General features: G+C 36.6%; 1 protein-coding gene and 1 long non-coding RNA gene across 6 annotated transcripts in view; both read right to left on the minus strand.

The window, feature by feature from the left end:
• Positions 1–712: 712 nt before the first annotated feature.
• On the minus strand, positions 713–1,204 carry LOC135421493 (uncharacterized). Its single transcript, XR_010434040.1, has 2 exons — positions 946–1,204; positions 713–777 (listed from the first exon to the last, which is right to left on the minus strand). It is a non-coding gene; the product is annotated as an uncharacterized LOC135421493 (long non-coding RNA).
• A 3,152-nt stretch (positions 1,205–4,356) lies between these two features.
• Positions 4,357–13,340, minus strand: part of DYNC2I1 (dynein 2 intermediate chain 1) — a 33,642-nt gene continuing 24,658 nt past the window's right edge. For 3 of the 5 annotated variants that reach the window (XM_064637945.1, XM_064637929.1, XM_064637937.1), the window contains 5 exons: positions 12,439–12,499; positions 12,099–12,195; positions 11,705–11,836; positions 10,702–10,925; positions 9,307–9,665 (listed from right to left, as the gene is read on the minus strand). In XM_064637945.1, the coding sequence (XP_064494015.1) occupies positions 9,494–9,665; positions 10,702–10,925; positions 11,705–11,836; positions 12,099–12,195; positions 12,439–12,499 (686 nt within the window). In that variant the 3' untranslated portion in view covers positions 9,307–9,493. Of the gene's footprint in view, positions 5,334–9,306; positions 9,666–10,701; positions 10,926–11,704; positions 11,837–12,098; positions 12,196–12,438; positions 12,500–13,340 lie in introns of those variants that run through there. The other 2 variants (XM_064637952.1, XM_064637957.1) reach the window with 2 other exon arrangements.

Here is a 13,340-nt window from a genome sequence, read left to right on the forward strand (position 1 = left end):
AATAACTTACCAAACATGGACTACTATACCCAAAAGCTGCTTTGATAGTTTGCACATACCTAAATGGAAAGGGATGAAGTTGTGGAAAAGTACAGGAGAGCTTGTGTTCAAGGAGCAGTGAGCCTTTTCTGTATTCCCAAGTGAAGCACTGCACCTGCCTTAGAATCACAGAGTGGGGTTGTGAAGGCACATGTAATTGCTCAAGACTTCTCTGGAGCTCAGGGCAGAGGTAGCACTGCTGTATACCCATAGAGAGGCTCCTTCTCAAACCCTCTTGGTCCTGAGGACTCCCTAGACACTTGCTGAGGCATGTGGATCCCTTGGGGACTGTAACTTGCGAGCTTCAACTTTAGGGTGACCATTAACATATCCCAGGCAAGGGCACATCAGCAGTGATCCATCTGGGCTGGGTGAACAATCAGATTTCTCATTACAAAGTGACAACAAGGAGACATGGATAAACAAAATATAAGAACGATTCCACTTTAAGACCTGTGGGTTGCTTGGGTGTATTTATTTTTTGATAATCCAGTATCTCTAAATGTCCCAACTATTGTAGCTGGGGTTTGGGGGCCACCTTTTTCTTCTATTTTCTGATGCCTCATGCTCCTGTGATACACGATCTCACCGTCTCCCAGCATTTGCATTTATTAGAGTAAAGGGAACTTAATTGTTTGATCTCTCAGCCTGATATTACAAATCATTCAACAGCAAGATTTGCATTTTTAATTACATTTTGATTTCTCCTCTGCAGGATCTGGTTGGGCAGCATTGGTTCTACAAAGGAAGAAATCAGAAATTTGAAAAGCTTCATCAGTTTTGTGAGTTCCAGTTTGGATGGTTAACAGCATAGGGGCAATGTCTGGTGTGAGAGGAGGGAATGTGCAGCATGAATGTATCCTCTTCATATAGGACTGGCTTGCCTTCTTGCTTCTTCCTCCTCACCAGCACATGGGTGATCTCCTCAGCTTCATGTCCTTCCTCCTTCAGTGGCAGCTCCCCTGGATTCTTCTGTCCCATGAGGAGGGTAAGGAGGAGGAAATCCCTATGGTCCTGATGTCCTTCTGCAGCAACACGGGCACTTTTTCTCTTGCTATCTCCTGCCATGCCATATGGAAGCTTTGTTCTTCACCTTCAGTGTGGAATGAAAGGGATTAAGGAGGCAGAACAGATGCCTTAGGATATAACCTTAGATGTATCCTTGTTATACTGTTGGGGTCTTCATCTGATTCCTCAGCAGCCACTGCAATTACATCACAGACACCTGTGGCCCCAGCAACCAACCTGGTGTCCCGAGACTCCCCTCCAAAAAGTAGCAGTATTTCAGGCAGTGCTTTCAGAGGAGAGCTGAGCCAGGTGTCTGAATGAGGTGCTTAGTCTCCAATGAGATTCTAATGCAAACACCCCAAATTGGTGCTCATTTTTTCTTCTGCTTCTGGGTCACAGTAGAGCCACTTCCCTCCCCTGTTATGTTCCACAAAATCCATGTTTTTCAATGCTGTCTGTCAGACTACTGTTGAGGATGAGGAAAATAAAGATTTCAAATCCACATTTGCTCAAAGGCAGCCATTTATGAAATAGTGTACCTGCCAATTTTGCCTTGCTGTTTCATTTCATTTGCATTGTGTCACTGTGACTAGAAACTTTTCGTGACCATTCTTGGCCATGAGACACAGAGATCTCCTGGGAGAGCGAGTTTTAAGTCTCAACTGCTGAATTATGCAAGTTATAGAAATATTGCAAATTATTCTGGTATCAACATACAGATCTGCATAAGCCTGACACTGCAGATTTTCTTTAGGTCAGCTGTTGGCCTTTTAGATGCCCTACGGCCTGTTTGCTATATATACCTGTGTACCTGCCCATGGGGCTTTGGCACAAGGTAAGGCAGAGAGGTGACCAGCTGCACAGTCCCTTCTGGGGCAGTGTCAGTTGCTCTACACCACAATATTTATACATTTTATCTTTAAGGAATACACTGCAGAGAAACTATTAAAACAATATTTCAGAAACTTTGTTTCAACAGCTTTCTGCAATGAAATTTTTGTTGCAGAACCTGGTGTCTTGCCTCTGTTTTCTGAGATCTGGAGGTAAATTGTACTGTTATAATGAAACCCATCTATGTCAGATTGATGATGGGTTGAGGAGAGTAGGTTTGAGATCCACGATGACATAGATGAAGACATCTGAGAGATTTACAGTGATTAGCATTGCTTCAGTCTCAATTTCCTTTGAACCATGTCAATCGTACCACGCCACAAAAAGCTCCAAGAAATTTCATGGAGAAACATTTTTCTCCCTCTGTGAAATACATCACCCTAGAATCCATTATCCTGGGACATCCCAGGAAACTAAGAGAAGGATGAATCCTAAATCTGACTTGTTTTGCTGTTATGCATAAGTGACACCTCTTGCCTGGCAGAGACACCTGGAATGCCTGTCCCTGGCTCAGGACTGAGGTTCCTTGGTAAGGCCAAGCTTGCCTGCAAGAGGAAGTAATGGCCACAAAACAGGTGATGTCTCTGCTTACAAAGCAGCTTTTAGATCTAAATCTAAGCATCTTTGTCTATATTAGGTCTTTAAATTACCTAAATCTAGATATGAGGTGTCTAAATTTTAGATACAGAGAAATATATACATGTTTCTATTTATATTTAAAACTTTCATTGATTGATATTTCTGATATTCCTTTCTCATGTCAATATTTTACAAGTGTATTTGAAAGTGTGTTCTAAAAACAAGATAATTATCTGTTGTCTTTGGTTCTGTCTTAGGAATTGAATGATATCTTGATTCTCCATGAGCTTTTGACTTTGAGGATTAATATTGATCAATACCAATCAGTAAACAATGTTTTTTTTCCTACAATTTCCTTATAAACTGGTAAAGAGACAGTTTAAAGCAATAGCTGTCAGCTGCTAATGGGTTACACCCTGACTCACTCTGTTAGTCTAATTTCCACATTAAAGGATTCAAAATGTTAATATGACAGATCAAACAAATATTGTTTATATTGAAAGATGCCTACTGACATCTGATTAAGGTAATTAATGATAAATCTTTCTAGCAGTCAGTGAAGGGGTCAGCACCTCATGCTTTAACACATGAGCCTTGCTGGGTACATGTGCAGCTCTGCTGAAGAACCATTAGGAATCAGAGGAACCTGGAGTTTGTCTCTGAGGTGTGTGTGGATTTGGATGCTGTAATTTAGAGTTTACAGGCCCAAAGTTTCCCCTGGCTCACAGGGCAGCTGTTCTTTGCCAGGTTCTTTGTCTAAGGCTTGCAACCCCTCCACTTGCTTCAGTGGTTGCTTGTCCTGCCCCAGCTGCTCTGCTTTGGAAATCTGCAGTCTCTCAATGAAAGCCACCCTTCCCATTTCTCTGGGGAGATCAGACTGGTTGAGCTACCACATCACTACTCTGATCCTATGCTAAAATACGGATTCTTACTTCAAAAAGTGGTCACTTTAAGAATAATGATGTACTCCACTACAGACATTTACTGGAGTCAAATAGGCTACAACTACATTGTGTAAGGGCTGAGGCTCCCAGGCTCTGCTTGAGGCTAATTTCAACACACATCTACTTTCCTTATCTAAACAAGTGTCCTTGGAGCAGGGTCTGATGCAATTTACTGGTATTCCCAGGTGTAGCTATTACAGAAAACACCTTTGGAGTTGAAAGTGAGATGTTGGAGCCTAAATCGTGCTCTAAATGCAACTCACCTCAACACAGAGGTGAAAATTTGGAAGAGTTTCTCTACGGTGAGTGCTAAATAGGCAGTGCTAATAGGTAGCATGGAAAATAATAATTTCCTTATTTATTTCCCAGCAAAATTTCCCTTTTCAGATAATACAAGACATAGGACATAAGCAATGAACTGGTCAGTCAGTAGGCTTAGAATAGAAATATTTATTTATGCAGTGTAATTATTTGCTGAAATACATTGTCAAAAAATTTTTGCAGCCATAATAAAAATAGTTTTTAAAAGCTGTTGGATGAATTACTGGGAAAAAAAAATTCCTCCCTTTCTCTCAAACACTATGATCTGCTACCATCTGAGTCAGAAAATTCCTATGCCACAGATTGCCAGAAGCTTGGATGACATACTATACTTGGAAGAAAAGTGTCAATGCGTGCTTCCTCTGTTACTTTATATTTCTTTTCTTCAGCATTTGCTATTGGCCTACATGGATGAGGTAAGATCAACCTGTTATGTGAACATGGCCATTTTCACGTGCAGGTAGATTTTTTGAAAAAAACCTTAAAATTCAGAGATCAGTAAAGACACTAAAGAAGCTTTTTGTTTTTAAAGACATGGATGCGAAGATATGAAATGTGGTATATTGTGAAATCCTTATCTTTGTAAAATATGAAAAGAATGCAAAGCGGAGCTTAAACAAGTGTAAACTACTCTTAATGTCTTTGAAGATTGTGGATAGGTAGTTTTCAGTTGGACCTCATGCAGCACCCACATAATTATTAATGTATGTGCTCAATGAATTGACCTTGCTGAACTGCCAAACTGCAAAGTACAGAGCAAATAAACTAAAAGCCTAAGGGAATTCAGGGAATTTACAGTAATGTAGTGTCTTTCTGTAACCTCTGTCCTGCATTCCAACCCAAAAACCCCACTGAAAGAATTTCATCATTTTGGGTGAATTAATCTTTAAATGAGGCCCTTTGACACTGTCTTAATAACATGAAAAATAGCTGGAGATCAAAAGTAACCTAAGTAATCATTAATTTTCTAAATGAAGGTTAGAAGGGCAGTTTCAGAGCCATTTTTTCCTTTATCCTACTTTTCTGGTATTAATCAGCCTGTCCTTTGGCTCAACTGCGTGGGCATTAAGAGTATCCTATTACCATTGCAAATAAATGGAGCAATCAAAAAAAAAATCTTTTCCACCTACATCATATAAGCTCTGTGAGACAAAGACTCTTTTCTTGGTCCCTTATTTCAACAGCACAATAGAACTTGATTCCCAAATGGTTGACAAAAATTATTCTAGGTGAGGACAGTTTATTAAGTTTTTCTCCTTATTCTTTGCCCTTAAGATACGGCATTGGAAATCTACAGTACTGAGGGCAGGCATGGTAATTCACATCTTTATTGTAAGGGTTCACTGTTTGCTATTTAAAAATTATAGCAAATATCTGATTATAGACTTATGGATTGTTGTCCAAACCTTTGGAAGAGTATCTCTATGTCCCCAAGCAATACTTTTTTACCCAGCTCTCTCATCTTCTCTCTCCAAGAAGTGCCAAATGGATTAAAAGTGGGGCTCTTAAGATATGTGCCTAATGAATTGCTGTGTTATGTCTCTTTTTTTCCTGGAAGAGAAAAAAACAAATATTGCAGTTTGAGTTAGAGGCAAGTTATGAAATCCTGATGTGCAACAACTGTGGTCTAGATGAGTTGAACAGCTTTGCCTGGTCACAAGACAGAAAAGATAAAAGAGGAATAGCAGTGAAATTATCAGCTGGTGAAGCAGAGCTTTTGGCTAAGAGGAAAGATCTCTTTAGAGAACACTGTAGCACCTCAAGGCTTGACTAAAAAGACTAATATTATAGGCTATATGCTTTTCATTTATTGTATTAAACCTGTTCAGCAGCAACAGATTGTCAGACCTGTGCATGGGATTAGTTTCATATGGAGCTGTTATATTTTAGACTCCTAAAAGCAAAACCCACTTGACATCTGGGAGAAAAGGGCAGCAAATATATTATGAAATTTCATTAATTCGATAGAAGTAAGGGTTCAACTAAAGGTGAAAAATAATCATGTTTTAAATGTCAATGGGTAGTATAGGTTATTACAGTATTACTTTACTCCTGCTTTTAATAGGGTATCACTGCTATTTTCAATTGGGTTGCACTAATGTAACTGGGAAACAGAGCCCTTAGGCTGCTTTAATTTATAGTAGGATATAAATTATTTGGAGATGAAATTCCATCAATTTAATGACACAGTGTCAAAAAGTTTAAGCTTCATCCATGAAAAATACAGATTTTTCTATGTACGAATGATGGTGCTTTTATTCAAGTCTGTATTTCACAGTATGTCAGCAACCGATATGAAGAGAAAAGCACAGATTTCCTTGTGCTCAAAATCCAGCCCATCAATTCTATCAAACAACTCTCATCTGCCTTCCTCCTCTCAGCTGAGGAGGCTCAGAAACACATGGAAAACCAAGCAATTGTCTATAAATAGAATATAATAGAAGCTGGTAATGAAAATACGGCTCATTAGCCATTTTCCTGTCCTGGTATCTTCACAACTTTTCTTGGTTTGTATTTTACAACTGATGGCCACACTCTGGCTACATTCCCAGTGAATTTTACATAGGCTTATTCCAGCAGTCTGTGTAATTCAATGACACTTTAGTATTTGCTTTAGTCCAGCCAATTTCTACACCTAGAACTGACCTAGATGAACTTTCCAACTCCTTAGGAAAAAGCTTCTATGATTTAAATGTGTTCTGGTAAAAATAATCAGCTAGCAGAATATTGCTTCATTGCTATGGAAGTTACAATGCTCCATAGGTTACAAGATCATTCACCAATCTTAATTAAATGAGAGCAATAATTAATTAAGGCAAAATTGCATTGAGTAGGATAGTCACCTTCAGTACAATTAAAAAGAAACGTTCTGGTACAAAACAAGAGTCATGCTATTCCTGTTCTCCCAAGCTCTGCTGCAAATGTAGGCTGACAGGTTAATAAAAGCATTTCTTAACAGTTGTAAGAAATCAGCCATCCGATTCAAGAATTCTGTTCCTCAGTTAACTTATGATTCAGCTACTGAAAACTTCAGTTTCCCATCTGTAAGATGACAAAATTGAATGAAAACAATATTAATATTTATGTTCTAAATAGAAGAGGCTTTCAAAGCACCTTCATGAAGTGGAAAATAAAAGCAGAAGTTTATCCAAAGCTTTCTGGCATTTTGCATATTTAAAATTTAACAGCCTTGGTGCAAGGATTTGTCAGCTGAAGAGCAGGAGATTGTATTTTATATTATAAAAGTTATTAATGTGGGTGGATAGTAATTTAACTTTTATATAATTTGAATGGTAAGTCTCTATTATGTGGGTCAGTTAATTTTAGCTACAGTTCATACTGTTAAGAATTTGTATTCCAAAATTGCCCACAGGTGGGAAAAAATGTGTTTATTTGGTCTGGTTGAAATGTTTCATGATGGTAGTGTTTACGTCCTATATAAAGATCATTCAACAGAATGTGTGTGCATGTGCACACACAGAGGTACTGGTTAAAATTATATGTATATGTAAACACAGTGAACTTCTTTCTTTCATATACGGAGTCTCATTTCTAATTAATGATGTCGCTTTCTTATGCATAAAATCCAAGACTTTATGTCAACAGTATAAACTTGACAATCGTTAGAAGTAGCTGATGGAAATGTAAACCTTTTGTTTGAAACAATTTCATAAGTCCTGATGCATGCAATGCTTTCCTTGTATTGCAGCCTACCAATACTTCCCACTTCCCTGAAATATGGTCCAAAACGGGGACATCGATGCGTCCAACTGCTCAGATGGCCTGAAGCATTACCCTCATTTACCCAGTGAGAGAGCATGCAAAAAAGGAGCAGCTTCAACACATTTTGTTCCTCCCATTCTCATAACAGCACAGGTTAAACTTATATTATTACATTAATTTGCAGTTCAAGAGAGAAAACTCATCCTTTAGGCAAGAAGCATCAGCCCAGTGCAGGAACTGACTCTCCAGGCAGTACAAGCATAAGTGGCCTGAAATACCTGGACATTTGAATTCAAGCATCCCTGTCAGCATCAAATCAAAAGTAGTGACAGATACTTGTGTGTAAAAGCTGAAACTATTTTTTCCTTTTTGCATATTGAAAAAACCCACCACCACTGCACCAGGTGGCACAAGGCAGAAAAAACCCCAACAGTTTACTTACAGTTTCCATGTACAGAACTGGGTGCAGGAGAGAAAATTCAGGATGGGAAGTCCTGATGAAAGTGATGAAAAGATAACAGATTTCTTTTAAAAGATTACTATAGTTTCAAAACTTAATTTTGATCTTAAGTTGGGGGAAGGAATGGTGCAGATCTTTGGGGAAAGAGTGAGATTTGGGGTTTCTTTTTAACTGTGTTACAGTAGTGATGCTCTGCTACCTTACTGGAAAAAGGAACAGCCCTTTCTTCTTTATCTGGATTACTAAAGGAATTCTAATTTAACTTGTAGTGTATATGACTGCTGTATAAACCCAACAATGAAGATGAGAAGGGTCACTTGTGTTTATGCACATTAAAAAAAAAAAAATCCCATGGCTGACTGGGGAATAGGATTGCAAAAATTTCTGAAATATGCATTTCTCCAACATTTCATCTGTGGATTTGTGCAGTGGACAACAACAGACTCACTCTCAAAGTGGTGGATGTTGTTTTCATAAGGCACTCATGTTTTTTACTGCTGTGACTTGGCACCATCATGTGGCCACTTTTGAGTTTGCTCAATTTAAGTAGCAACTTACACAGAAAAACATTTGCAGTTAATTAATTCGAATTTACAAATATTTCAGTCTACTTTATATGGAGATTATAAATATTTTAAATATATATGTTCACTAAATACTAAAATAATTGTCTTCCAATTGTCCTTTTTTTCACTGAAACTGTGTTTGTTTAATCAAGGTTTTCCTCATGATCTTTAAGCCAGAAGTTGTTAGGTTACAAAAGATATTTTCAGTGCTTGGTTTTGATCCAAACTTTACCAGTAGTGTACAAAAATTAGTATCATATGATAAACAGCTATCCTCTTCTCAGTACAAGAGCTTTGGAAATTATTTGCAGGATTAAACAGGTCAGTATTTTCTGGTTTACATCAGAAATCCCAAAGGATTTAGAATGTCAGTAAATCTCCCAAGCATATTGTTCACACAGTGTGATCCAAATAGGTAGTATACATCTCAGAACCTGAGTTACTCAGGTATTCCTTTTGCAAAGTTTCAGGGTCAAAAACAGAAGTAAGGTATTGGTGATGTAAATTTGTATTCTGATATGTTTGCATAACACTTTTAGGTAGGTATAAGAAAGTTTTATCAAGCACTACTGTTCAAAAGGCCCAGAGGCGGAAATCTCCTTACATTCAGTTTGTACAGAGGCACAACTTCATGCTTGTTAAAGGATTGCTGTGATGTAGTTCAGAGTGGAATAATGAGAAACAACCATGAAATTTATAAGAATACATTTTCACTATTTTTAAAAAATACAAATACATTTAGAGTTCTTTCAATAATGAAAAACAGTTCATCGTATTTTTGAGTACAATAATGGTAAGTTTTATTCTGACATTTTTATGATAAAATATATTGTTTCCATTGAAATATTGTATTGATATCCTTTGAAGTATATACAAGTTATATACAAATGCAAAATTACAAATATTTTAATTGCAGACAAAAATAATCTAGAAATTTTGCAATAAATTGTACAACCCTCTTTCTAAAAAGACTGCAATAAAATAGAATGCAGTTTGTCAGATTCTTTAGGCTGAGGTGATGCCCACTTCTTCTTTACATACTGAATGTCTATCTGGCCAGGTTCCTTGGCCAGCACAATGCCCAACAATCCATTTGCTTTTTCTGGTTCTCCCAGCAGAGCCATAGCTACAACCCTGAAATCAGAAGAACAGCAGAGTGGTTTTTAACCGAGGCAAAATTAATAGAAATTGGTGCTTTCAAACATGTTTATACCAGGTTACTTACAGTCAAGTAAATGATTCCTTTTTTCTGCTAAAGTCCCAGCATATTCTTTACCTTTTCACCAGTTGCAACAATTTAACATAAATCTAACATGCAAGTCTTCCACCATGCATTCCACTATCAATTTCTAATCATGACTTGAAAATTATTTCAAGCTTGTAAAAGTGAATAATGTTTTATGGCATTTTCCAGTACAGTGTAACAAGTTTTAAAATTGTACTATTTTCTCCCAAAACTAGCAGCACTTTGCTATAGCTCACAAGGATACAAGGGAAACTTTCAGTTGGAGGGACATTCACCAAGGGTAACTTAAGCCTAGGGAAGACAGAGTCCCCCAGTAGGACACTCATCAGGAAATAATCTTCAATGCTTTAATTCAGTGGGGTTGAACAAAGCTGCTGTTGTGCATCAATCTACAGGTTACCAGGTCTCTACCCTGGCTCCAGGAACAGCACTGTGAGACAACCCTGGTGTTCTCTGTGGTGAATATGTGCCAGGCAAAAATATTCTTGTTTACTTTGTGACAACGATCACAAAGTATTTCTTTAGATTGGTAACCATACCATACAAAGGCATTTTAAAATGTTGTCCAACATCTTGCCTATTTTGAACTTAAATGAACTTAAAATCCAGTGATTTTAGTGGGAACAAAATTTTTCTCTTCATAAAAGCAGCAGCTGCTCCTTGTAGAGACATCTGTCCCATCTGGTAACACTATGCCTGATTTTGATTTATACTAACAGTACTTCTCCTTTATCAGACTGCATAAAATAATAAGTAAATAAAGATAAACTAAAATTTAGCTTGCTATAGTTTGTTTCCACACCGTCAGTAGTTTACAAAACACAGTTAGAAAAGCAAACTCTAATGAATATTTAATGTCAAGAAAAAAAACCCATGTAATAAAATTAATATTTTGTTAAAAAGAGAGCAATGCAATGCACTTACTTCTCTGATGGAATAGTCTCCTTTGCCACAGGCAACAAATCATTTTCCAGAAGATCCCAAATGTAAATATTAGATGATGCATCCAGGGCAAAGAACACAGCAGGTCTTGTTAAAGCCCACTGCAGGGCAATAATGGGCTGGCCATTTGTGCTGTCATTCCACTGCATGACAGGATACTCTGATGTCATCTGATGTAATCTAATGCTTCCATCAGAACAGCCAACCTATATCACAGTTAAAAGAAATACCTTCTGGAACAAAACAAACTAAGCAAGATAAAAACTGCTGTTCAACTCTTGAGAATATCAAGCACATAAATAAAATTAGATATCTGCCTCAAGTGGCACATGTCTCTCATATCTCACTCTATGGACTATCTGGATTTTAACTGTTGCATTTATGTATCAATTTGTAATTCTGAGTTCAAAAGCAGTCACTCTGTACCACTGTAGGTAACCATACTAATCCACTAATCCTGGGTTAAGTTGTGAAGTTCCCAAACTTCACCAATATTATCATCCAGCACAACATGACAGCAGTCTGAACTGGGGCAAGGGCTACTTAGTGCCACATGTCCTCTGTGAAAGGGAGAAGAGCTTTCAATAGGACAGGTTGTGTTTAATAGTATAATAATATTAAACTGATTCAAAATAAACAACTAATTCCAAAGACAGGGAGACACCACTGCTTCCAGGTATTTTCTGATAAGATTTGTCTGACATTTACAAGTTTGCTCTAATCCATGTACAAAAGAAAATATTCTGTGAAAACAGAAAATAACTTCTACTTACAATCCTGAGTCACCTCTACATCAGGAAGACTTCCTAGAATTTTCAAATTATATTAAATTTTTACAGTGACTCTGTAAATAGTGCTTACATTTAAAATCTCCATGGCAGATTGGAATTAGTGATGTAAATCAATTATCACAAATATGTCAAATTAGAAATACTCCCTCAGCAAGTAATTAAAAAATGAAACTTCTATTAAAACTTTTTCATACCAAAAATAGTGGCTTTCCAAAAGGGAAGAAATCAATTGCAGTGATGCTTATTGATCTCAGTCCACTCTCCTGGGGCCTGAATAGCTTTGGAACAACTTTTAAACCATGTCTTGTACCATGGCCTAGCAGACCCTATGAACAACATAAAGAAAATTAATTAAGAAAAAAAAAACAACCAAAATTTGCATTAGAGGTATTACAAGAGGAAGTTAAATTATCCACAGAGCTGTTACCTAAAGGATCCTTACTAGCTAACAAATTTTAATTGCTAACAGATTTCAATAATAGGCTCGAATTATAAATTTTATATACAGCCTCCTGGTGAAATTCCAACTAAATGGGAATCTTCCAAAACAAAAAATAACAATGAGATGAATTTCAGCACATTACTCACTATGTTTGTTCCAACAATGAAATGATTAGGATTAGAAGACAGAAATTTAATGGTCAGTGTCTGTGGCATTCTCTGGCGAATATCCTTTGGGAAAAGGCTACAAAATCATAAAGGGAGAAGACATTAATACAGGAAGTTGTCTCCAAAAGCTGTGCAAGTACATACAGAAACCCTTGATCTAAAATATATATGACTAGCTCTAGGAAGATATGTGTATTAAAAAAAACAATTAATCAAAATAATATTAAATATGTCTTATATAACAGCAAATTAATAAAGTATAGGAGGAATTAGCTTTGTGAGATACACATGTAAAATTGAAATGTCTCGGTTTTCTTACCTGTTATTCAATTCCATAGTTGAGCTATGTACTAACTTCACTTTCCCTCCAGGAACTAAACCTAAAATTATACATTGTTATTTAAACTGATTAAGCACTTTGCATTAAAAAAGTGCAATCATTAAATTAAATCCTAAGGTAATAAATAAAAGGATATTTCATAATTAAATTGTTTACTGCAGATATAGTTTCTGATATGTAAGAATCTTACATCATTTACAACTTTTTACTTCAGAATCCAAATCTGAAGAGTTATAATTTTTGCCAGAAATGGAAACATGATTACATTTCTGTTTTAGTTTTTCAGCATGCATATAACATCCTGCAATATCACTCCATAAAACCCAATTCTAGCAATGGTTAAAATGTACATTTGAGTCACTTGGATCTTTGACAATGAATTTTAGTAATAAGAAACCGTAATAATGCTTCTACAAAATTGGTCTATTTTGCTTGTTAGTAGAGGATAGCATAAGTAATTCAAATCCTTCAAAGACAAGAACTTTTTGAAGAGGAAAAAAATGAAAGCTGGTCGCAGTAAAACTGTGTGTAAACCATGACCACAGCTTTAAAATGTACCTCTCCACAGACATAATACCCAGCTTTAGCAGCCTAATACAGCCTGACATTGCACACAAGATTATAGAAAACTGATCAAAAATTCTGGTTTGTTGGCATTACTTCATTGTTTATGTATTTTCAAATATATCAGGATTTTAATCACAGCCTTTTCCAGTTAGGTAAGTAAGAAAAGTCTAAGTTTGTTTAAAGAACGAAGAATATCGTTTGCTTTATTCACAGAACTCAAAAAGGGTTGAATGGACTTGGTTCTTTATTTTTTCATGGAAACTATTTTCTCACACTAAATTAAGTACCTTACCCAAAAGAGAACTTTCAGGACA

The sequence above is a fragment of the Pseudopipra pipra genome, chromosome 1 (assembly GCF_036250125.1).
Source record: "Pseudopipra pipra isolate bDixPip1 chromosome 1, bDixPip1.hap1, whole genome shotgun sequence".
NCBI classification, from domain to species: Eukaryota; Metazoa; Chordata; class Aves; order Passeriformes; family Pipridae; genus Pseudopipra; species Pseudopipra pipra.